At 41.2% G+C, this 26076-nt stretch overlaps 2 protein-coding genes across 6 annotated transcripts; one reads left to right on the top strand and one right to left on the bottom strand.

Annotated features, from left to right (window-relative positions):
• Positions 1–1948: 1948 nt before the first annotated feature.
• Positions 1949–12739, top strand: LOC127308303 (uncharacterized). 4 transcript variants are annotated; one of them, XM_051339104.2, is made up of 9 exons: positions 1949–2259; positions 3600–3797; positions 3905–4027; positions 4549–4583; positions 4769–4925; positions 5914–10287; positions 10367–10506; positions 11126–11384; positions 12639–12739. In XM_051339104.2, exons 1-8 carry the CDS (start codon positions 2176–2178, stop codon positions 11328–11330), a joined length of 5316 nt encoding a protein of 1771 aa, XP_051195064.1. In that variant the 5' UTR covers positions 1949–2175; the 3' UTR covers positions 11331–11384; positions 12639–12739. The 4 variants fall into 4 exon arrangements, with proteins under 4 accessions (XP_051195064.1, XP_051195050.1, XP_051195054.1 ...); XM_051339090.2 differs by lacking the exon at positions 12639–12739 and adding an exon at positions 12466–12568; XM_051339094.2 differs by lacking the exon at positions 12639–12739 and adding an exon at positions 12066–12443.
• On the bottom strand, positions 12697–14788 carry LOC127308339 (RING-H2 finger protein ATL39). Of its 2 annotated transcripts, none has more exons than XM_051339144.2 (2): positions 14006–14788; positions 12697–13089 (listed from the first exon to the last, which is right to left on the bottom strand). In XM_051339144.2, the coding sequence occupies exon 1, from the start codon at positions 14657–14659 to the stop codon at positions 14051–14053; it is 609 nt and encodes a 202-aa protein (XP_051195104.1). In that variant the 5' UTR covers positions 14660–14788; the 3' UTR covers positions 12697–13089; positions 14006–14050. The 2 variants fall into 2 exon arrangements, with proteins under 2 accessions (XP_051195104.1, XP_051195110.1); XM_051339150.2 differs by having other exon boundaries at positions 12697–13086.
• Positions 14789–26076: the final 11288 nt, after the last annotated feature.

Genomic DNA, 26076 nt, shown 5'->3' with positions numbered 1-26076 from the left:
TTAGGTCTAGCCGAGTCAGACCCATCCCTCCTTCTCATCTTATTCCCAATCTGAGATTCCCACTCCATATGATAAGCAGATTGAACAGAAAATAGTCCATTTTTTGTTAAATCTCCATGCTACAAAATCCTCCATGCCGTTTTGACTAAGTGGTATTGAAAGAATATTGTTAACATCAATAGACCAAATTATTTCCCTTACTAGCTGCTCATCCCATTCTCCGGTGTGTGGGTCAATTAACTCATCCACATGCTCCAGTAAAATTCTTCCTTTCGGAGTGTAGAGTTCCACATTAGGGCTAAGAGGCACTCAATAATCTCTCCAAATATTTATTTGTCTCCCGTCTCCAACCTTCCAGATGGCCCCTTTTATTGAAATTTTGTAAGTCATGATACTTTGCCAAGTAAAAGAAGACCCACTTTCCAGATTTGTTTCTAAAATCCTCCCATCGGGATAGTATTTGCTCCTTAACACTCTAGCACATAAACCATCAGGTTCTGAAATCAATCTACATATCTGCTTTGCAAGCATGGATTTATTAAAACAATGTGGATCTCTAAAGCCATGTCTCCTCTCTTTTTTGGTTCATAGAGTTTCCACCACACAATGTGAAATTGCATTACTAATACCTTTGCATAGTTTCTTTGGGGCAAAAATACAGACATCACATAAGTTGGAGTTGCTTGAGCAACAACTTTTAATTTTACCTCCTTTCCTCCCATGAATAACGTTTTAATCAAACCACCATGAAGTCACTCCTATCCGCACCCAACGGTAATGGTAGTCCGAGATACTTGTCTGACAAGGCCTCCACCATAATATTTAGAACAGTACACACCCTTCTATCAACATTTGTGTTGGGACTGAAAAAGATACTACATTTGGTTTCACGCACCATTTGACTTGAAGCCTTGCAGTAATCATCGAGGAATTTCTTCAAACAGATAGCATTTTATTGATTTGCTTTCATAAGAATAAGTGAATCATCTGCAAAAAGGTGAGATACGGAAGGAGCATCTCTACAAACCTTTACCCCATCCAATAGTCATCTATGCTCAGCATCCAAAAGAAGATCAGAAAGGCCCTCCGCCACCAGTAGAAATAAGTAGGGACTAAGAAGATCACGTAGTCCCCATGTAGGGACAAACCGGCATGTTTCAGCTGAATTAAACCGAATAGTATATCTAACGGAACAAACATATTCCATGATTAGTTTGACCCAATTTTGATCAAACCCCATCTTCAACATGATGCCTTCAAGGAAACACCACTCAACTCTATCACAGGCCTTGTGCATATCTAGTTTTACCGCACACAAACCATTATTCCCTGATTTTTTCTTGATAGTATGAATACTAACATAAGCAACTAACACATTATTTGTTATGAAACGGCTTGGTAGGAATGCACTCTACGTTCTACAATAATCTTAGGCAGAATACTATTTAATCGAGTAGCTAACATTTTGATTATCATCTCTTAGATACTGTTAACACTAGAATACCCACACTCTTGATCTCATCTTGGATTGTGTATTATTATCGTGACAACTTTTCATTGTTAAATTGGTAATCACAACAACAAAAAGTTAGAACTTGTTACGGCCAGAAACAGTCGGTAGAACATAGAAAATGGAGATCCACATTTTAATTCCTTGCCGAGACAAACTCCGCAGCGAATATGAATCGCAAATCAAGTTAATGTTTTAGAAGATAAATTATGACAAATTCATGACACAAAAGTTGAAAAAACAAGAGCCTTCTATTATAGGACGGAGGGAGTACTTATTTGTGGGAGCACTACACGCGTGAAAATACTGGATACATTCGTAGAGTGGTTTTCGTAGAGTGGTGCTTTCTAGTAAAAAATTAAATGCTGAAAATGAAGAAAAAAAAGGGATCGAGACGAGCACCCGTGTTAAGCTCTCGGCCCATTTGCTAAACCAGGCGCCAACTCCTCGCCGCCTCCCGCAATTTTCTCGCCTCGAATCTCCCAATCCATTTCCCTCCTCCACCTCCGTCTCGGCGCTCCGTCGACGAACAAATCCGTCCGTGCCATGCCGCGGCGGGGACGACGAGGGCGCGACCGGCCGGGCCGCGCCTGAGCTACAGGGGGTGATTTTGGCGGCGCTAACGGACGAGTTTAGAGACACGGGGTGATTGGAGGGGAGGCGGGATGTCGAAGCCGAATCGGAGCCGCCCGTCGGATCGGCTCGGCCGGCGGATGGAGTTCAGTTTCTCCGACTTCTGCGCCGTCCAGGTGAATTGTTCGGAATATATGCTGCTCACATTTTGCATTCTTGCGTTTCGAGCGATTTGGGATGGAATTGGCGGTTCGGTTGCTAGAGTGGACACATTGTAGATTTGTTTCGTTACCCGGTGATCTCAATGCAGGATCAGGCGTTCGCAGTCTCTCTCTTGGTTAGGGAATTGGCGCGTGAATGGTCGATTGTTTTTCTGACTTCGAGAATATGCTCATTTTTTAATCGGTGCCCTAATGTACCGATTATTTGACTACGAGAATAGACACATTTATACAATTAATTTCCTACTGCATGAGTTTTGTGTCTGCAACATTTTAGGAAAAACGATAAATGTATATGAATATGTGCGAAAACAATCCTGGGCTGACTTGCAGTGGTGTGTTTCAACCGGCCCAGGTTCAAGGTCTCCCCCTCTGTTCTCGTTATTTATGAATGTCTATGTCGGTCATGCAGTAGGAGAAGTTTGGTGGCAAAGAATTACATAACCCATGTGTGGTGTGGTTTTCTTTTTCTCGAACCTGCATCAAAACGCGTGTCATTTGTATTGGCAAAGTATACAGTTTAAAGGCAACAGCCAAACGGCAAAATAAAAAAGAGCAAGAGAAAACGTAAAAGAGTCAGCAAAAAACTTCACACTGAGATGCGTGGTATGGTTTTATTCGATAAGACAGGGCAATAAATGCTAGTCGTAGAAAGAATGTTGACATGATTATGTATCCGGATACAAATTAATTGCAATTTGTTAGCTTGACATATTTAAGCTCAGTTGTGATTGTGACGTCTAACATTGGGCCATGGAGGCATCGTAAGGTGGCGACAGTTCCCTTTTATACATGGAGTGGCATGCTTCAGTCCTAGCCCTAGCTAAGAAAGTAATTTGATAGAAGATGAGCTGATACTGTACGATCTTTGTTACAAAAAAATGAGGATTTTTCTACTCCATTCGTTAGGACTGCTTCAATCCTAGGTCCTAGCTAAGACGAGCATGCGTCTTAAAGTAGCTCGATAAAAATGGACTCTGATATTATATGATCTTCGTTAGGACAAAAATTGAGGATTTCCTCTACTCCATTTGGTGGCACTTTAGGATTTGCCACCCTATTGTCTCACTGATATGTAAAAGCATGAGCTGTAAAGGATTTTCTACTCCAGTTGCAAATAATGAGGTGCTACACCAATTGCTCGAATAGAGGGAGGAAGATTTAATAGTAGTTGTTTGAATAGCTGCACTCCTTTTGTTTGGTATGACATGGAAACACATAGCAGTGCACCACACTATAAAGGAAATACCACAACAATGCAATTGATGAATTTCTGATTGGTGCTTGCTCAATAGGTACCAGTAGTATCAGACAGGCTACTCATTACAATTATTTCAGTGGGCAGTGGAAAAACAATTGCCAAATCAAGTAAAGCAGCTGCTCTTAATGGAATCTGTGAATGGCCTGACTCCATCCTGCAATCTATTCGGTTTTCTCGAGATGAAGTGTCACAAGAATATCAGGAGTATCAGTGCAAGATTGTTGTTTCCATGGTAAGGCTATTGCTAGCATGATTTTTACAAATCTCACACACTTGCCTACCAATTTTCCGTTCCTTCATTATACTGCTTCCTTACCGACAACACATCTACCATTACAGGGATCAACAAAAACTGCTATTCTTGGTGAAGCGTTCCTTAACTTGACAACCTATCTCAGTTCATCAGATTCCACGGACATCTCTTTGCCATTGAAGAAGTCTAATTCTGGCACAGTTTTACAGGTATATTTCAGTTATTTGTACTTGTTGTATTCTAGAGAATTTCTGATGGTTTATTTCATCCCACACGACCTTCTATTTCACAATGGCTTTGGTCCATCTAGTTGCGTACAGGTTGATATTTTCTAGCCTTTGCTTTCATTGTACATACCACTTAAAGTGCAGATGCTTTGCCCTGAACCATAGAGTTTCCTACAGGTTGATAGCTCTCTCAAAAGTGCAGATGCTTTGATATTCTCTAGCCTTTTCTCAGTTCTGTTGACCTGCCATCTATGTTAGTTGATTCTTGGATGTACCACAAATGCTTAACTTTATCTAACCTTTTGTCTCATTTATGTACCTCTAAAAGTACAGTTTCTTTGATAGATATATGTTAGTTTATGGTTGTCAGCCTCAGCTTGTAACCTAGTATTACTAGCAGTCGCACTTTGTACAGGCCAGAAGGAAGCATTGTATTGGATTAAAAAACTATCAAATCTGTCTTTGTTCTGTTTATGATGATCTCTACTGTTTCTGTTTTGCAGCTTAAGATTCAGTGTCTTGGCGCAAAGAAATCCAGGTAACTGGGCCATGTTTTCACATCGACATAATGACATGTCCATCGTTCCTATTTTCACTCCAGTTCTTGCAAATATGTATCTTTGGTCTTTGATGGACACTTTGACAGCCTAAACTTCTACTATTTATTGTCTCTTGAATGCTCATAGGTCTTGTTTTCTATTCTCATATTGGCATTATATGCAGTGGGAAATCATGGAGTGAGCTGTCTACTCATCTTGTTGACTCTAGTCCAACCAACGGTGAGATGGGCAGAAAATCTGGCTTTTACGATATTGTGAACAAGCATGCTCGCTCTTTGCCAGGAAATGAAGGTGCTTGTCAAGATGAATCTGGAAATCGGGTACGATTCGCTTGGCTAAAACTCATATCTGACCAAGTATTCTTTCTTCAAATAAGTTTGTCGAGACAGAAAGCTGTTGGTCCTCATAGATGACACGTGGTGCAGGCATGCAGCAAATGAAATAACTCCCAACAGTTTGAATGCCTCCATATGTTATAATGGTTCCTGCTTGAACAGTTATGTCCACTGATGAGCTGTGAGTTTGAGCTGAAAACTATAGCTTGGGATGTCGTAGGCTCGTAGCTACTCTGTTGCTTCTATTGCTTAATTCCCCCATATTCCAAATACTTCAAACATATTTCCTCCAGTTACATTCACATGTGCATAAGGATGACCAATAACAAATTTACAGCTAAAACATTCTTCCATATCCAAACAACACTTCCATATTGATGGTCTTGGCTTCTTAGTTATCTTGTTAGATCTCAATATATGCAGTCAGAAGTTTTCGCTCAGGCTAATATGATGTTTGATACTAAAAAGAGTGTATTCTGAGGATACATATCCGCTTTGTTATATAACTACTGACATATGTTAAATAGACGATATTTGTTTTGTCTTCTTCTGTCAGAGATAGATCCAATCAACATTCATATATCCCCTCCTTTTCGACCGTACTGGTAAATGTCTGTTCTAAGTGAAGAAGCAAAAATAAAAAATAAAAATTGTTTCAAGTCCATGACTCAACCCACACCCTTTGGCTATGGTTGCCACACCCCCTTGCAAGTATTTTCCTAATAATATTATGTACTTGTTGATGTTCATTTGTCTTCTATGAGAACTCTAGCATTATGAATAACTAAATAATAGATAAAAGTAAATGTCTGAATATGGTTAAAAGCTAACAAAGAATAATAACTTCCTTTTTCAGCAATCAGTGTACTATTTGTTTCTTAGATAACTCCCAGCTTCTGCATTCGTGGAATGCACATGCTACTTACTTTTTCAATGTGCTATGTGTAAATACAGACTGCATATGTAATTTCAGGATGCGAGTTTCTCAGCACCGAAGTCTCGTCGAAGTTCAAATTCTGGAGATAGGAAGAACTTGTCTCCTAGGGATAACTCAAATGAAGGATTGCAGATGGGGAGCCAAGATGCCGCTAGTTCTTATGTTAACCATGATAGTTTGAATCGTGGTGATGATTCATCCAAAGATCTCCGTAACACCGCTGAAGAAATAGTTGAGAAATTACAAGGAAAGGCAAAAATGTGGGAAAGGCATTCTCGCAAATTGAAAATTGAAATGGAGACACTGAAGAATGAATGCACTGACAAATCGAAGCAGCAAGCTGAGCTATTGCTGGAACTTTCTGCTTCACATTCTGAACGGGATTCCTTGAGGCGGGAAATTGAAGAACTGAAATCATCTTTGGAGGATTTAACCGCACGTCAAACTATTGTAGGAACTCCAGAATGTGCGGATGTCATATTTCTTCAGAAGGAAACTATAGACGAGGTGCAGTTTCTGAAAGAGTCAAATGCAAACCTAACAACCCAACTGAACAAGACCCAAGAAACCAATATAGAGCTTGTTTCTATTCTTCAAGAACTGGAAGAAACAATAGAACTACAGAGAGTGGAAATGTCCAAACTTCCCCAAGCGAGTGATGTGGTTGATCATGATGTCTCGAAAAGTGAATCGACAGTTCGAGATGCTGCCGAATGGGCTAGAATACTGTCGCTAAAAGAAGATGAAATCACAATGTTGAGGGAGAAATTGAATCGTATGCTCAGTATAGAAAATGCCGATGGTGTAGGCCCAAATACTATTTATCTTGAAGTGGAAAAAGAAAACGAGTTTTTGAAGGTCAAAATACAGGAGCTGGAGAATGACTGTTCTGAATTAACCGAGGAAAATTTGGGGCTTATATATAAGTTGAAAGAAGCGAGCGGGATGACAAAAGGAGAGGATCCCTGCATTTCTAGCAGTGAAGAAATACCCACTGCAGGCAGATCATCATCTGACGTAGAACACCTAGAGAGAAAATGTGCTGACCTTGAGCTGAATCTGCTGAATTTGGGGTCCGAGTTCAGTGGGCTAGAAGAGAAGTTTCAGAAAAGCCAAGATGAGTTAAAAGAGAGAACACTTGAATTATCTGATCTGAGGGAAAAGCTCCTCCATGCCACTGAGCTGGAGCTGAATTTGAGGTCTGTGTTCAGTGGGCTAGAAGAGAAGTTTCAGATTAGCCAAGATGAGTTAAAAGAGACAACACTTGAATTGTCTGAGCTGAGGGAAAAGCTCCTCCATGCCACTGAACTGGAGGGAGCGGACACTGACACTTCAAGACATTACAAACTGAGAAGTGGAGAACCCGATGATACTGAAACTGAGCTAGATGTGTTGAAGCGTACAGTTCTGCTGAAAGAACAAGAGATTGATGGTTTGCAACATTGTATAAGAGAAATGGAGAACACCATTTCTGATATTCAGAAGAAGTGTCAGGTAGAGGAACCTGATGGTACTGAAACTGAGTTAGATGTGTTGAAGCGTACAGTTCTGCTGAAAGAACAAGAGATCGATGATTTGCAGCATCGTATGATAGAAATGGAGAACACCATTTCTGATATTCAGAAGAAGTGTCAGTTAGAGGAACCTGATGATACTGAAACTGAGTTAGATGTGTTGAAGCGTACAGTTCTGCTTAAGGAACAAGAGATCGATGGTTTGCAGCATCGTATAAGAGAAATGGAGAACACCATTTCTGATATTCAGAAGGAGAGGAGTCAGTTAGAGGAACCTGATGATACAACTGAGCTAGATGTGTTGAAGCGTACAGTTCTGCTTAAGGAACAAGAGATCGATGGTTTGCAGCATCGTCTAAGAGAAATGGAGAACACCATTTCTGATATTCAGAAGGAGAGGAGTCAGTTAGAGGAACCTGATGATACTGAAACTGAGTTAGATGTGTTGAAGCGTACAGTTCTGCTTAAGGAACAAGAGATCGATGGTTTGCAGCATCGTCTAAGAGAAATGGAGAACACCATTTCTGATATTCAGAAGGAGAGGAGTCAGTTAAAGGAACCTGATTATACTGACAATGAGTTGGATGTGTTGAAGCATGCAGTTCTGCTGAAAGAACAAGAGATTGATGGTTTGCAACATTGTGTAGGAGAAATGGAGAACAACATTTCTGATATTCAGAAGGAGAAGACTCAGTTAGAGGAACGTTTGGCAGCATCACTTCAAGAAAGTAGTATGACTTCAAAATGCTTGGATGAAGCGCGGGAAGATATGCTTGTGCTTACCAGCAGTGTAGATTCCCATGTTTCTGCCAATAAGGTTCTGGAAGCAAAGATCAGTGAGCTTGTGCATACAGTTCTGCTGAAAGAACAAGAAATTGATGGTTTTCACCATTGTAAGAGAGAAATGGAGAATGGCATCTCTGATATTCAGAAGGAGAAGAGTCAGTTAGAGGAACGTTTGGCAGCTTCACTCGAAGAAAGTAGCATGACTTCAAAATTCTTGGATGAAGCGCGAGAAAATCTCCGTGTGCTCACCAGCAGTATAGATTCCCATGTTTCTGCCAATGAGGTTCTTGAAGCAAAGATCAGTGAGCTTGTGCATACAGTTCTGCTGAAAGAACAGGAAATTGATGGTTTTCACCATTGTAAGAGAGAAATGGAGAATACCATCTCTGATATTCAGAAGGAGAAAAGTCAGTTAGAGGAACGTTTGGCAGCTTCACTCGAAGAAAGTATCATGACTTCAAAATGCTTGGATGAAGCACGAGAAGATCTCCGTGTGCTCACCAGCAGTGTAGATTCCCATGCTTCTGCCAATAAGGTTCTCGAAGCAAAGATCAGTGAGCTTGTGGATACAATTATGCTGAAAGAACAAGACATTGATGGTTTTCACCATTGTGTGAGAGAAATGGAGAACACCCTTGCTGATATTCAGAAGGAGAAGAGTCAGTTAGAGGAACGTTTGGCAGTTTCACTTGAAGAAAGTAGCATGACTTCAAAATGCTTGGATGAAGCGAGAGAAGATCTACTTGTGCTCACCAGCAGCGTAAATTCCCATGTTTCCGCCAATAAGGTTCTCGAAGAAACGATCAGTGAGGTTGAAAGGCGAAAAGTTGAACTGGAGTCGCATGTATCAAAGTTGGAATATGAGAATATTGAGCTGACACAGTTCATATCTGAACTAGAGGCTCAGTTGACTTCTCTGGCAAGTGAAAACGAGTCAATCAAGCTACAAATGGATGATTCTATATCACTTATGACAACTATTAATGATTTAGTAGAACAGCAGCAAGCAGAGATTGAGGCTGCAAAGCTGGAACTGAAGCAAAAACATTTAGATTCTCAGAGAAGGTTGTCAGAGCTTCAAGAGGATTCGGACGCTCTAAGCAGATCGAAAGAAAAACTACAGGCCACAATTGACAGTATTACTGAAGAATGCAGTTCTCTTCAGACTCTAACAGTGGACCTAAAGAAGCAAAAGCTAGAATTACATGGCCGTTGTGCACAGCTAGAACAGGAATTGGATCAATCAAAAAGGAAGACAGCAGATTTGTTCAATACAGTGGAGTTCCTAGAGACAAAAATATCTATGCTTCAAAAAGACATAACTTTAAAAGAACAATCTTTGCTTTCAAAGCTGGAGAATATATTCCAGGAGCACAAGGAACATGAGGAGAGGATAAATCGTGCACATTTCCTTTTAAACAAGATTGAGAATGAAAAGATTGTTGAAGTGAAGAATCTTGAGAGGGAGATCATGAGCCTTACCGCAGAACTGTCATCCACAGACGGAGAGCGAGAAAGTACTGCCGTGGATAACATACATGAGGTCTCTATCCTACGAGCAGACAAGGGTAAACTTGAGGCTAATCTTGAAGATATCAATGCACAAATGAGACATTATGAGTCCCAGTTGGAAGATCTTCGTACGGAGTCTAAGAGCAAAATTAAAGACCTGACTGATTCGCTTAATGCATCCAAACAGAATGAAGAAACACTGACAACAGATGTTGAGCATATAAGAAGATTGATGGAAGCTGCTAGATCCAATGAAGAAAACTTGAGGAAAACTTCAGACGAACTAGAGTTAAAGTATAAATCTAGTGATTATGAGAAACAGCAAGTAATGGAAGAAATTTCTGAGCTAAAAATCCAGGTCAACAAAATGGCAAGCATCCAAGATGAAGTTTCCAAACTACAAAATTCTCTTGATCAGGCTAAGTTTGAAAAGAAAAAATTAGAAGAGGTCCTGCAATCATTGTCTGAAGAATGTGAAGAACTAAAGGTGCAGAAGGCCATGTTAACAGACAAAGTCTCTTGTATCCAGAGTATTTCGCATGAAGCTGATGAAGAAACCCGTGGTAAATCCATGCAAGCAAGGCTTGTAATAAATCAGGTGAGCCATTTAGAATTATACCTTAACTTGTGATGGCCACGTGCACTATTTTCACTTAACTATTTCCTTACTGCTTTAGGGTAATGATGATAGTGCTAATGACAATGGAGGCACTCCTGTTCATGAGGATCCAGACATTCAATCGAAGATACATTTACTGGAGACTAGACTTGCTGAGGCACTGGAGCAAAATAAACTGTATAGGGCACAACTGCAGAGGTGAATTTATTCATATCATCCTTGATCCCTCAGACATTCTGTTACTAGTAAAACACAATTTCACTGAATTTCATTTGCTATACCATGCATATTTGAGTCTTAGCTAAGCTCCCGTGTTCTGAGAGACGCAACCCATCTAGGTCAATCCATTAAGCATCAAGAAAGCAACAGTGCTCCTGGGAAATAGTCTGTGTGGCACTAACTATTCTATACAAAATGGACCCAGAGGGCAAAAGCAAGAAGGTTTGGTGCAAATGGACCAATTTCCAAGGGTCTCTTTGGCAAAATTTTAATGGGCTAGGGCTCCGCCACTCCTGCAATGTAGCTGGCCCTACATGGTCTCTGTGCAAAATACGTCGGTTCTAGAATAGATGACATCCTAAAACAGTTACAGTAAAAATATTGCTAGTAATCGAGAGAAAAGAAACAAGGAGACATTTGATTTGTGTGTCTGTTATTTGACAGCTTCTAATAAATAACCTCATCATACCATTAACATGGTCAAAATAATATGCACATTAGAATGGTTTTCATTTCAAGTGGTTTGTACTGCTGTGCATCATTAATGATATTGGGATACCTTTCAAATGATCATATTCTCTCATTTTACCCTCTGCAGTCCAACGGGAGAGGGGCAATCTGGTAGCAGGGATGAAAAGGATAACAAGGATGATAACAGGGTAGCACAACTGGAGTCAGAGCTAAAAGATATGCAGGATCGGTTACTCAACGTAAGCATGCAGTATGCAGAAGTAGAGGCTCAACGGGAAGAACTAGTAATGGAGTTGAAAAATGCAACTGCAAAGAAGGGACGATGGTTCTAAGAGATGAGAAGCAACTGCATGGGATAATCATAAGGCCCACACTCCACCACACAGGTACTACATATATTCTCCTGTTCCTTCATATACATGCAGTTGCAGTTTGATTTCATAGATGCGTAATGCAGAAAAAAGTAATTGTGTTCAACTGAAGGTTGTTAAATTTTTAAGCTACCATCAAATATTTAGAAACACCATGAAAGATTCAGTAGATACTAGGTAGTGTGATTATGGAAATTTACACTGTAAACGTTGATCTGTTGTGATAAAACTCAAAGAATGATATCAACATGAAACATTGACGCCATATTGACCACGTGGTTTAGTGACGGATACTACTTCATAAGAAAATGGGCCAAACTACAGTTATGAAGTGGTAAGGAACCCTCTTTCATCTCATTAAAGAAAATCATGGAAGGAAACCATCTTCCACTGAAGAAAATTATGGCAAGACAATGTTTAAAATAGCCGGCTACAGGATATAGCCGCGCCTCCCCAAACAGCTATAGCCCGGCTATAGCCTGGCTATAGCCGGCTATTTAAGGACTTTAACACCTTTTAGCGGGCTAATGCAGTTAGCCGCACCATGCGGGGCGGGCTATAGCCGGCTATTTTAAACTATGCAAGAAACACTCTTTTATTGAGAAAATCGCCGATGCTCTTCTGGTCTTGTAGATGTACCATCAATCCATATTTTTGTGTCCTTGTAACGACATGGTTGCCCAATTATCAGGACAGATGTTGTCAACGCCGGAGGGTACCATATTTTTAGACAACCACCGTGCAAGCAAGTGCAGAACTGGATGATGTGCTATGAACTGCATGGGAAGCTGTGCCCAAAAGAATAAAAGACGCACGGTTCTCATTTCTGAACAGCAACCATTCAGACTGCACTTGGAAGGCCCTACTACACTTACTTTTGATCGATTGTTAGTTATTGCAAGTATACATAGTGCTAGGGTTAGCCTAAACATTAGTTCATCTTTGTAAATTAATATCTACTGATAAGTGTAGTTCGTTTTGTATTGATTTGTATATAGTTCATCACATGCTATTCTTTTGTAGTCTAATGTTCTTTCACATGTAATATAGTACATGCACTTGGTCTTTCAACTACTTTCTTTGACCCGAACCGCAGGAGCCCTGCTTTTTCATTTATAGAAGGGGGAAAGCTGTACAAGCCAACAAAGACGGATGGATTCAGAGAGCCAACAACCTGAAACCCTCTGAAACCAGAAAACAAAAAACAAAACTTGCTCACTAACTTGCAGGTTGTATGAGTTCAACTACTTTCTTATCCGGTTATTGCAGATAGTATTCTATCAAACATAGCAATGCCCGATTGCTTCTTTGAATGCATATGACAACAGAACCCAACAAGAACCCGATATAAGTCATCAACAAATTAGCGGGCAATGGCCACAATAGCTCTCCAGTAGCAAGGAAAGAAATGGGATTATTTGGCAATCTGAAACTGTTATCAATCAGGTCACCATTGAAGAGAACGGTCGGTTCAGTCCACCTGTGATGATGCCCATGGAATGTAGCCTGGAAAAATCTTGGGTTGGATCCGGTACTTTCCAGATCAATACATTGCATTAAGCAGGCAGTCTTTCGAACGTCCTTCGCACTAGCTTCATTGCAAGTTTAGATCAGTTGATAGAATCCTATGTTCAAAGGAAAGGGCATGCTCCTCTTGTTTGAAACTTGATACATGGCTTGTGAACTGAACTGAAACACGCAGGGGCCGTCCCGAATTCTGCTGCATGTATTGTAGACAAATAATTACACTAAAGATAACTGTGTACTGAAGTAACTACTGAGCCAGACGGTCTCTTCCAATATTGACCCTGCTGAGAAGGTCGGTATTTACAAACTAATATGCTACGTACAGAAAATCCTATCTGAGACTGACAGGAACAGGGATCAAATTGGGTATTCAACATGTCACTATCTAGCGGGCTGCAATTTTCCCAAGTGACAGATTGGCTCATACCGCAACTCGATTTGTAATATAGTTCAAGCAACCACCTAGTGCCTATCCAATAATATTAGCAGTTTAAAATAAAACGTGTCCCAGTTTGCTTGACCCCATTGATATCTATTCTAGAATGGAGTGTCAGGTGAGGAATGGGTCAATGATTTGTGCTCCCTTTTGCCAACAAGGAGGATGCTTATTTCTGAATTTCTGGCTTGCTGTCTATAACTGTATAATTGTATGATAACCTTGAGAATATACGTTAATTAGCTGGTTTGTAATGTCTCCAACTAAGGTGATAATGTCTCCAACTAAGGTGGTCGTTGGTTATATGCTCAGAATGATTAAGCACTGCACGTTTAACAAATATCGCGAAAGATACTACTCCCCTGATCCATATTACTTAAAGCTAATATAGATGTATCTAGACCTATTTTAGTTATAGATACATCTATTTTAGCATCAAATAATATGGATCGGAGGGGGTAACATGTTTTTTTATTTACTTTTTAGAAGATGTTTGCATTAGTTTTGCGTTGCCTCTGTGGAACGTAACACACGGTGAAATAGAGTAGCAAAGTCATCACGGAATAAATTTGGTTGTGAAGCTAGACTTTCACCACATGGTTCAACATCTCTTTTCTACACAACTCAGGGTGTTACTAAAAACTTACACCAGTTATCTCTCTGTACTACTTACCCAGTTAGGTCAGCTGTATCTGTTCAAGCAGACATGGACGCATCATCATCCACCGGCCCTCTCAGTCGCCGGCATGCGCCTCGCCGCGGCCTCCTCTTCTCTTATTGCTTCAATCATGGCAACCACGCGCTCCAGGACGACCTCCTGGTCGTCACCGTCGCCGCCGACGTCGACGTTGTGGCCTGGGCGACCGGCGCAGTAGCAGACCACGGCGCACCGGCAGACCGGGCAGGAGTTGCGCTCGTCGAGCCACCGGTCGATGCACGGGGCGTGGAAGACGTGGCCGCACGCCGGGACGACCTTGACGCCGTCGTCGTCGCCGAAGGCCTCGAGGCAGACGGGGCAATCTCCCTCGGGCTGCTGCCCTTTCTTGGCGCCGGCGTAACGCACCACGGGGAGCGCCGTGCCATCGGCGGGGCGTAGGAGGATGCTCGGGAAGCCATAGCGCGTGGCACGGCCGCCGCGCGCGCCCGACATGGCACGCTGCCGGGCGCAGCGGCAGTAGGTGCAGAGCAGGATGAAGCAGAGCAAGATGGAGAGGAAAACCACGGTGGTGGCCGCCCCCGACGAGAGGTCGAACTGCGACCGACCTGACGTCGAGCTGGCCGAAGGGTCGTCGCGCGACGTCGCCAGCCGTCTCGCATGCGCCGCCATGTTTCCGGCGCAGGCGCCGGCCGTGTGTGAGACGCTGGTTGAATGGTCGTGGCGAAAGGCAAGGCCGCGAGACTGGCGAGAGGGAGTTCTAAACAGCCGTAGACTTTTTCTTCATTGTTGAACGCGCGCGTTTCGTTTGTCATGTGATAGGGTGATTTCTGCGAATGCAAACTGAACACGCCACTCACTTAACATTTTTTTAATAAAAATATATATTAATATCACAAACATACCGATTGCATCCCGTCTCTGTACCGACATAGCCTCTTACATATTAAAGATGCACACAACCAAAAAATAAAAGAAAAATAAAGGAAAAATAAACTCTGAGCTTGACCCAAACCAAGTGTGAATCTTGCAAGTTGTATCTTGTAGATGGTGGTTTCTATACCATTTGAACGAGTTTGATCGCGGTCACCGAGCACCTCAAAGCTGCAAAGAACTTTTCAATCACCGCCATGCCGTGTTATAGAATCGTATTGAACGGTACTTGGGACTCTTAAACAAGCGCTTCCCCATTATCAAAGTGAAAACGACATGTTAGAGAACCAAGTAAAGTTACCGGCTCCTGCTGTAATATTGCATAACATAATCCATATGCGCAAGAGAGATGAGAATTGGTTAGATAACCAACATACCTCCAGCAAACTATGTGGACCTTCCTAACGGTGAGCCTACACAAAATCATCAAGTCAACAATGAAGGTAACCACCTTACAGATATGATTGAACATCAAATGTGGGAAGATCATCGACATTAAGTAGTGGGAGTGCAAGTCAAATGTGATATAATAAAGTAGTGACATATGAACTTATTGTGCTTCTTATGTGATGTAATAAAATACCATACATGAACTTTTTTTCATATGGTGTAATAAAGTAGTTCATATGAACTTGTGTCTTTCGTATGTGATTTAATAAAGCAGCTCATGTGAGATTTTTTACTCTTATATGATGAATAAATGTGTTGCTGCTTGTATCATTAATATTTTCAGGGGTCAAGATGTTGACGGTGACGATTGTAAGACGATCTTCAGGGCTAGATCAGTCGCAATCTAAATATTCCCAAAAGATGCTTCAACCAAGAGCTGGGGGGAAAAGAGTGGAACATCGTCTAAAGGTGCGTGTCTTCAAATCTTAAACCAAAATAGCATTGTTAAATTGAACACTTCATGCACATACTTGGTGTAGTTCTTGTAAAAGGTAAAACTATAGCACTAGCACATCCTTCTTTATAAATTGGTTCGCTGAATAATAATGTGCTAGCATAAAATGTGTTGATAAATATTATATTTTTTATTGTTTGTGGATTAGATAGTCATGCTAATTTTGTCACACCACAATTTTTGATGAATAACTAAAGCACAATTGATAAATTTTCCTTGTTATGTCTCATTGTAGTTTTAGCCTTTTAGGAGTAGATAAAGTTGTTTCCATGTTTTGACACCTGATCTATGGGTAACACAAATTCACTGAAATAGCTAGGGCCACTTGGAATGCAGACCTAGAAAAGTCTCTCATGGATTTGCTGCATGAGCACAATAACATTCAATATACGGGTCAGAATGGGGGGTCCTCTGATGTTTGGTCAAAATATTCCACGACAATCATCCATATGTGAATTACATAGAGTGACAAATCCAAGATAAGGAAAAAATAGTTGAAAGTGGAATACAAGATACTCAAGGAGGCTAGACAGCAGAGTGGAGTTTCCTAGAATGAGAAACGGTGAAATTGAACAAGAGCTATGGGACAACCTCATCATTGTAAGATAGTTCATATTACTCATTACATGCTTCTATTCATTCCATTTTACAGTATGCATCACTCATGTGTTCATTTCTATTGCCGTCATTTACTAAGACTAGGAAGTTTCGTAGCAATAAGGCTTTTCCGCTTTTTGATGCCTTGGGAGAGCTATACGATGGACAACTTGTCGGTCAAAACTAAAACTTCACCTCCACTGAACCAAAACAAAAACAAGTGGAGTTCAATCCCGAGGTCAGTTTTGTAGAGGCCACACATTCCTGCAGAGACCTCGGTGGATATTCTGGATGATACACTAGGAGGGATGCAAGAGGCTAATATGATGGACAACACTGATTGGAACGCGGAGGCTCCACCCATGGTGGCTGTTGCGCCATCAACGAGCATGGACAACAGACCCATGAAGCTCCGGTCAAATGTAGATGTTGTTGCAGTGATGGAAAAATACATTTAAATGGATACGAGGCAGATCGAGGGTAAGCAGATTGAGGCTGCAAAAGCTGATTCAAGAAATATGGATGAGTTATCAATCAAGAATTGTGTTGCTCGGCTAAACATAATGACCGTCCCACAAGAGGAGAAGGTCAAAAATCTAGAGGTGTTTAAGAATGCAATTGCAGGATCTAAAGGAAATAGCTTCGAGCACTCACACACCGGCAACAATGCTAGGTAGCTTAGTAGTCGGAGGATGTGAATACCTTTTACCTTACCTCCCCGGCAACGGCGCCAGAAAATAGCTTGATGTCTACTCACACTTCTTTTCCTGTAGACAGTGTTGGGCCTCCAAGAGCAGAGGTTTGTAGAACAGCAGCAAGTTTCCCTTAAGTGAATCACCCAAGGTTTATCGAACTCAGGGAGGAAGAGGTCAAAGATATCCCTCTCAAGCAACCCTGCAATCACGATACAAGAAGTCTCTTGTATCCCCAACACACCTAATACACTTGTCAGATGTATAGGTGCACAAGTTCGGCGAAGAGATAGTGAAATACAAGTAGTATGGATGTATATGAGTGGTAATAGCAATCTGAATAAAATATGGCAGCGAGTAAACATGCAACAGAACAGTAAATAAACGGAGATTCGATGTTTGGAAACAAGGCCTAGGGATCATACTTTCACTAGTGGACACTCTCAACATTGATCACATAATAAAACCACTCTACACTCTCTTGTTGGATGACAAACACCATTAATTGTGTAGGGCTACAAGAGCACCTCAATGCCGGAGTTAACAAGCTCCACAACATTCGATGTTCATATTTAAATAACCTTAGAGTGCATGATAGACCAACGCAATTATACCGAGTACTAACATAGCATGCACACTGTCAACATCAGCTATGAAAGGTGGAATAGATCACATCAATACTATCATAGTAATAGTTAACTTCATAATCTACAAGAGATCACAATCATAACCTATACCAAGTACTTCATGATGCACACACTGTCAACATTACATCATGGAGGAGGAATAGACTACTTTAATAACATCACCAGAGTAACACATAGATGATATTCAACTAGATCACAAAGAGAGAGATGAACCACATAGCTACGGTAGAGCCCTCAGCCTCGGGGGAGAATTACTCCCTCCTCATCATGGAGACAGCGATGGCGGTGAAGATGGCGGTGGAGATGCCTTCCGGGGGCACTTCCCCGTCCCAGCAGGGTGCCGGAACAGAGACTTCTGTCCCCCGAATTGGAGTTTCGCGATGGCGGCGGCTCTGGAAGGTCTTCTGGTGTTTCGTCAATCCGTGTCGAAGATTTAGGTCAGGACGGCTTAAATAGGCGAAGAGGCGGAGTCGGAGGGGCCACGGGGTCCCACACACTAGGGGGGCGCCCCCCTGGGCCGCGCCGCCACCACGTGTGGGGCCCCCAGGGCTCCCCTCTGGTCCCTCTCTGGCTCTCTGGAAGCTTCCGGGAAAAATAAGGTTCTGGGCGTGATACGTCTCCGACGTATCGATAATTTCTTATGTTCCATGCCACATTATTGATGTTATCTACATGTTTTATGCACACTTTATGTCATATTCGTGCATTTTCTGGAACTAACCTATTAACAAGATGCCGAAGTGCCGCTTGTTTCTGCTGTTTTTGGTTTCAGAAATCCTAGTAACGAAATATTCTCGGAATTGGACGAAATCAACGCCCAGGGTCCTATTTTGCCACGAAGCTTCCAGAAGTCCGAAGAGGAGACGAAGTGGGGCCACGAGGTGGCCACACCCTAGGGCGGCGCCCCCCCTTGGCCGCGCGGCCCTGTGGTGTGGGGCCCTCGTGCCGCCTCCTGACTTGCCCTTCCGCCTACTTAATGCCTCCGTCGCGAAACCCCCAGTACCGAGAGCCACGATACGGAAAACCTTACAGAGACGCCGCCGCCGCCGATCCCATCTCGGGGGATCCAGGAGATCGCCTCCGGCACCCTGCCGGAGAGGGGATTCATCTCCCGGAGGACTCTACGCCGCCATGGTCGCCTCCGGAGTGATGTGTGAGTAGTCTACCCCTGGACTATGGGTCCATAGCAGTAGCTAGATGGTTGTCTTCTCCCCATTGTGCTTCATTGTCGGATCTTGTGAGCTGCCTAACATGATCAAGATCATCTATCTGTAATTCTATATGTTGCGTTTATTGGGATCCGATGAATAGAGAATACTTGTTATGTTGATTATCAAAGTTATGTCTATGTGTTGTTTATGATCTTGCATGCTCTCCGTTGCTAGTAGATGCTCTGGCCAAGTAGATGCTTGTAACTCCAAGAGGGAGTATTTATGCTCGATAGTGGGTTCATGCCTACATTGATACCTGGGACAGTGACAGAAAGTTCTAAGGTTGTGTTGTGCTGTTGCCACTAGGGATAAAACATTGATGCTATGTCTAAGGATGTAGTTGTTGATTACATTACGCACCATACTTAATGCAATTGTCTGTTGCTTTGCAACTTAATACTGGAGGGGGTTCGGATGATAACCTGAAGGTGGACTTTTTAGGCATAGATGCATGCTGGATGGCGGTCTATGTACTTTGTCGTAATGCCCAATTAAATCTCACTATACTCATCATAATATGTATGTGCATGGTCATGCCCTCTTTATTTGTCAATTGCCCAACTGTAATTTGTTCACCCAACATGCTGTTTATCTTATGGGAGAGACACCTCTAGTGAACTGTGGACCCCGGTCCAATTCTCTATACTGAAATACAATCTACTGCAATACTTGTTCTACTGTTTTCTGCAAACAATCATCTTCCACACAATACGGTTAATCCTTTGTTACAGCAAGCCGGTGAGATTGACAACCTCACTGTTTCGTTGGGGCAAAGTACTTTGGTTGTGTTGTGCAGGTTCCACGTTGGCGCCGGAATCCCTGGTGTTGCGCCGCACTACATCCCGCCGCCATCAACCTTCAACGTGCTTCTTGGCTCCTCCTGGTTCGATAAACCTTGGTTTCTTTCTGAGGGAAAACTTGCTGCTGTGCGCATCATACCTTCCTCTTGGGGTTCCCAACGAACGTGTGAGTTACACGCCATCAAGCTCTTTTTCTGGCGCCGTTGCCGGGGAGATCAAGACACGCTGCAAGGGGAGTCTCCACTTCTCAATCTCTTTACTTTGTTTTGTCTTGCTTAGTTTTATTTACTACTTTGTTCGCTGCACTAAATCAAAATACAAAAAAATTAGTTGCTAGTTTTACTTTATTTGCTATCTTGTTTGCTATATCAAAAACACAAAAAAATTAGTTACTTGCATTTACTTAATCTAGTTTGCTTTATTTACTGTTGCTAAAATGGCCAACCCTGAAAATACTAAGTTGTGTGACTTCACAACCACAAATAATAATGATTTCTTATGCACACCTATTGCTCCACCTGCTACTACAGCAGAAATCTTTGAAATTAAACCTGCTTTACTGAATCTTGTTATGCGAGAGCAATTTTCTGGTGTTAGTTCTGATGATACTGCTGCCTATCTCAATAATTTTGTTGAATTATGTGAAATGCAAAAGTATAAGGATGTAGATGGTGACATTATAAAATTAAAATTGTTCCCTTTCTCATTAAGAGGAAGAGCTAAAGATTGGTTGCTATCTCTGCCTAAGAATAGTATTGATTCATGGACTAAATGCAAGGATGCTTTTATTGGTAGATATTATCCCCCTGCTAAAATTATATCTTTGAGGAGTAGCATAATGAATTATAAACAATTAGATACTGAACATGTTGCTCAAACTTGGGAAAGAATGAAATCTTTGGTTAAAAATTGCCCAACCCATGGACTGACTACTTGGATGATCATCCAAACCTTCTATGCAGGACTAAATTTTTCTTCGCGGAATTTATTGGATTCAGCTGCTGGAGGTACCTTTATGTCCATCACTCTTGGTGAAGCAACAAAGCTTCTTGATAATATGATGATCAACTACTCTGAATGGCACACGGAAAGAGCTCCACAAGGTAAGAAGGTAAATTATGTCGAAGAAACCTCTTCCTTGAGTGATAAGATTGATGCTATTATGTCTATGCTTGCGAATGATAGGACTAATATTGATCCTAATAATGTTCCATTAGCTTCATTGGTTGCACAAGAAGAACATGTTGATGTAAACTTCATTTAAAATAATAATTTCAACAACAATGCTTACCGGAACAATTCTAGTAACAACTATAGGCCATATCCTTATAATAATGGCAACGGCTATGGTAATTCTTATGGGAATTCTTACAACAATAATAGGAACACACCCCCTGGACTTGAAGCCATGCTTAAAGAATTTATTAGTACGCAAACTGCTTTTAACAAATCTGTTGAAGAAAAGCTTGGGAAAATTGATATACTTGCTTCTAAAGTCGATAGTCTTGCTGCTGATGTTGATCTTTTGAAATCGAAAGTTATGACTAATGAAAATCATCATAATAAAATTGTTACTACAGCAAATGCCATCCAAGTTAGAATTAATGAGAATATAAGATTAATGGCTGAATCAAGGTGCTAGGTGGGATAGAGAAGAAAATGAAAAACTAGCTAAAGAGAAGAATGTAGCTAAAGTTTGGACTATTACCACCACTAGTAATGCTAATGCTACACATGTTGCTGCACCTCCTACTATTAATAATAAAAGAATTGGTGTTAGCAATGTTTCCACTTCTAATGCAAAGCGCGAGAAACTGCCAAATCGCTAAAATCGCTAAAACTCGCTGTGATAAAGCTGCTGAAATTTTTTCCAACATTGGGGATGATGATCCCATTGCTTTAGATTATAATGGTTTGAATTTTGATGATTGCCACATCTCTGAAGTTATAAAGTTCTTGCAAAAACTTGCTAAAAGTCCTAATGCTAGTGCTATAAATTTGGCTTTCACGCAACGTATTACAAATGCTCTCATAAAAGCTAGAGAAGAGAAACTAGAGCGCGAAGCCTCTATTCCTAGAAAGCTAGAGGATGGTTGGGAGCCCATAATTAAGATGAAGGTTAAAGATTTTGATTGTAATGCTTTATGTGATCTTGGTGCAAGTATTTCCGTTATGCCTAAGAAAATTTATGATATGCTTGACTTGCCACCGCTGAAAAATTGTTATTTGGATGTTAATCTTGCTGATCATTCTACAAAGAAACCTTTGGGGAAAGTTGATAATGTTCGCATTACCGTTAACAATAACCTTGTCCCCGTTGATTTTGTTGTCTTGGATATTGAATGCAATGCATCTTGTCCCATTATATTGGGAAGACCTTTTCTTCGAACTGTTGGTGCTATCATTGATATGAAGGAAGGTAATATAAAATATCAATTTCCTCTCAAGAAAGGTATGGAACACTTCCCTAGAAAGAGAATGAAGTTACCTTTTGATTCTATTATTAGAACAAATTATGATGTTGACACTTCGTCTCTTGATAATACTTGATACACACTTTCTGCGCCTAGCTGAAAGGCGTTAAAGAAAAGCGCTTATGGGAGACAACCCATGGTTTTTACCTACAGTATTTTGTTTTTATTTTGTGTCTTGGAAGTTGTTTACTACTGTAGCAACCTCTCCTTATCTTAGTTTTGTGTTTTGTTGTGCCAAGTAAAGTCGTTGATAGAAAAGTTCATACTAGATTTGGATTACTGCGCAGTTTCAGATTTCTTTGCTGTCACGAATTCCGACCTGCCTCCCTGTAGGTAGCTCAGAAAAATATGCCAATTTACGTGAGTGATCCTCAGATATGTACGCAACTTTTATTCAATTTGAGCATTTTCATTTGAGCAAGTCTGGTGCCTCGATAAAATTCGTCAATACGAACTGTTCTGTTTTGACAGATTCTGCCTTTTATTTCGCATTGCCTCTTTTGCTATGTTGGATGAATTTCTTTGATCCACTAATGTCCAGTAGCTTTATGCAATATCCAGAAGTGTTAAGAATGATTGTGTCACCTCTGAATATGTTAATTTTTATTGTCACTAACCCTCTAATGAGTTGTTCTAAGTTTGGTGTGGAGGAAGTTTTCAAGGATCAAGAGAGGAGTATGATGCAACATGATCAAGGAGAGTGAAAGCTCTAAGCTTGGGGATGCCCCGGTGGTTCACCCCTGCATATATCAAGAAGACTCAAGCGTCTAAGCTTGGGGATGCCCAAGGCATCCCCTTCTTCATCGACAACATTATCAGGTTCCTCCCCTGAAACTATATTTTTATTCCATCACATCTTATGTGCTTTGCTTGGAGCGTCGGTTTGTTTTTGTTTTTTTTTTGTTTTGTTTGAATAAAATGGATCCTAGCATTCACTTTATGGGAGAGAGACACGCTCCACTGTAGCATATGGACAAGTATGTCCTTAGTTTCTACTCATAGTATTCATGGCGAAGTTTCTTCTTCGTTAAATTGTTATATGGTTGGAATTGGAAAATGATACATGTAGTAATTGCTATAATGTCTTGGGTAATGTGATACTTGGCAATTGTTGTGCTCATGTTTAAGCTCTTGCATCATATGCTTTGCACCCATTAATGAAGAAATACATAAAGCATGCTAAAATTTGGTTTGCATATTTGGTTTCTCTAAGGTCTAGATAATTTCTAGTATTGAGTTTGAACAACAAGGAAGACGGTGTAGAGTCTTATAATGTTTACAATATGTCTTTTATGTGAGTTTTGCTGCACCGGTTCATCCTTGTGTTTGTTTCAAATAAGCCTTGCTAGCCTAAACCTTGTATCGAGAGGGAATACTTCTCATGCATCCAAAATACTTGAGCCAACCACTATGCCATTTGTGTCCACCATACCTACCTACTACATGGTATTTTTCCGCCATTCCAAAGTAAATTGCTTGAGTGCTACCTTTAAAATTCCATCATTCACCTTTGCAATATATAGCTCATGGGACAAATAGCTTAAAAACTATTGTGGTATTGAATATGTACTTATGCACTTTATCTCTTATTAAGTTGCTTGTTGTGCGATAACCATGTTCACTGGGGACGCCATCAACTACTCTTTGTTGAATTTCATGTGAGTTGCTATGCATATTCGTCTTGTCTGAAGTAAGAGCGATCTACCACCTTATGGTTAAGCATGCATATTGTTAGAGAAGAGCATTGGGCCGCTAACTAAAGCCATGATCCATGGTGGAAGTTTCAGTTTTGGACATATATCCTCAATCTCAAATGAGAAAATTATTAATTGTTGTTACATGCTTATGCATAAAAGAGGAGTCCATTATCTGTTGTCTATGTTGTCCCGGTATGGATGTCTAAGTTGAGAATAATCAATAGCGAGAAATCCAATGCGAGCTTTCTCCTTAGACCTTTGTACAGGCGGCATAGAGGTACCCCTTTGTGACACTTGGTTAAAACATGTGCATTGTGATGATCCGGTAGTCCAAGCTAATTAGGACAAGGTGCGGGCACTATTAGTATACTATGCATGAGGCTTGCAACTTGTAAGATATAATTTACATGATACATATGCTTTATTACTACCGTTGACAAAATTGTTTCATGTTTTCAAAATCAAAGCTCTAGCACAAATATAGCAATCGATGCTTTTCCTCTATGAGGACCATTCTTTTACTTTTATTGTTGAGTCAGTTCACCTATTTCTCTCCACCTCAAGAAGCAAACACTTGTGTGAATTGTGCATTGATTCCTACATATTTGCATATTGCACTTATTATATTACTCTATGTTGACAATATCAATGAGATATACATGTTACAAGTTGAAAGCAACCGCTGAAACTTAATCTTCCTTTGTGTTGTTTCAATACCTTTACTTTGAATTATTGCTTTATGAGTTAACTCTTATGCAAGACTTATTGATGCTTGTCTTGAAGTGCTATTCATGAAAAGTCTTTGCTTTATGATTCACTTGTTTACTCATGTCATATACATTGTTTTGATCGCTGCATTCACTACATATGCTTTACAAATAGTATGATCAAGGTTATGATGGCATGTCACTCCAGAAATTATCTGTGTTATCGTTTTACCTGCTCGGGACGAGCAGAACTAAGCTTGGGGATGCTGATACGTCTCCGACGTATCGATAATTTCTTATGTTCCATGCCACATTATTGATGTTATCTACATGTTTTATGCACACTTTATGTCATATTCGTGCATTTTCTGGAACTAACCTATTAACAAGATGCCGAAGTGCCAGTTGTTGTTTTCTGCTGTTTTTTGTTTCAGAAATCCTAGTAACGAAATATTCTCGGAATTGGACGAAATCAACGCCCAGGGTCCTATTTTGCCACGAAGCTTCCAGAAGTCCGAAGAGGAGACTAAGTGGGGCCACGAGGTGGCCACACCCTAGGGCGGCGCGGCCCCCCCCCCTTGGCCGTGCGGCCCTGTGGTGTGGGGCCCTCGTGCCGCCTCCTGACTTGCCCTTCCGCCTACTTAAAGCCTCCGTCGCGAAACCCCCAGTACCGAGAGCCACGATACGGAAAACCTTACAGAGACGCCGCCGCCGCCGATCCCATCTCGGGGGATCCAGGAGATCGCCTCCGGCACCCTGCCGGAGAGGGGATTCATCTCCCGGAGGACTCTACACCGCCATGGTCGCCTCCGGAGTGATGTGTGAGTAGTCTACCCCTGGACTATGGGTCCATAGCAGTAGCTAGATGGTTGTCTTCTCCCCATTGTGCTTCATTGTCGGATCTTGTGAGCTGCCTAACATGATCAAGATCATCTATCTGTAATTCTATATGTTGCGTTTGTTGGGATCCGATGAATAGAGAATACTTGTTATGTTGATTATCAAAGTTATGTCTATGTGTTGTTTATGATCTTGCATGCTCTCCGTTGCTAGTAGATGCTCTGGCCAAGTAGATGCTTGTAACTCCAAGAGGGAGTATTTATGCTCGATAGTGGGTTCATGCCTACATTGATACCGGGACAAGGATGTAAAGTTCTAAGGTTGTGTTGTGCTGTTGCCACTAGGGATAAAACATTGATGCTATGTCTAAGGATGTAGTTGTTGATTACATTACGCACCATACTTAATGCAATTGTCTGTTGCTTTGCAACTTAATACTGGAGGGGGTTCGGATGATAACCTGAAGGTGGACTTTTTAGGCATAGATGCATGCTGGATGGTGGTCTATGTACTTTGTCGTAATGCCCAATTAAATCTCACTATACTCATCATAATATGTATGTGCATGGTCATGCCCTCTTTATTTG

Source organism: Lolium perenne, chromosome 1, assembly GCF_019359855.2.
Source record: "Lolium perenne isolate Kyuss_39 chromosome 1, Kyuss_2.0, whole genome shotgun sequence".
NCBI lineage: Eukaryota > Viridiplantae > Streptophyta > Magnoliopsida > Poales > Poaceae > Lolium > Lolium perenne.
Note: the sequence above shows the minus strand (reverse complement) of the source record. Positions and strands in the feature narration are given on the sequence as shown.

Excerpts from the sequence above, each read along its gene's own strand:
- LOC127308303 (XM_051339104.2), top strand. The coding sequence starts at position 2,176 with ATGTCGAAGCCGAATCGGAGCCGCCCGTCGGATCGGCTCGGCCGGCGG. Across the intron at positions 3,798-3,904 it reads GCAAGATTGTTGTTTCCATG|GGATCAACAAAAACTGCTAT; the intron begins GTAAGGCTATTG and ends CTACCATTACAG. Across the intron at positions 4,028-4,548 it reads ATTCTGGCACAGTTTTACAG|CTTAAGATTCAGTGTCTTGG; the intron begins GTATATTTCAGT and ends TCTGTTTTGCAG.
- LOC127308339 (XM_051339144.2), bottom strand. The coding sequence starts at position 14,659 with ATGGCGGCGCATGCGAGACGGCTGGCGACGTCGCGCGACGACCCTTCG.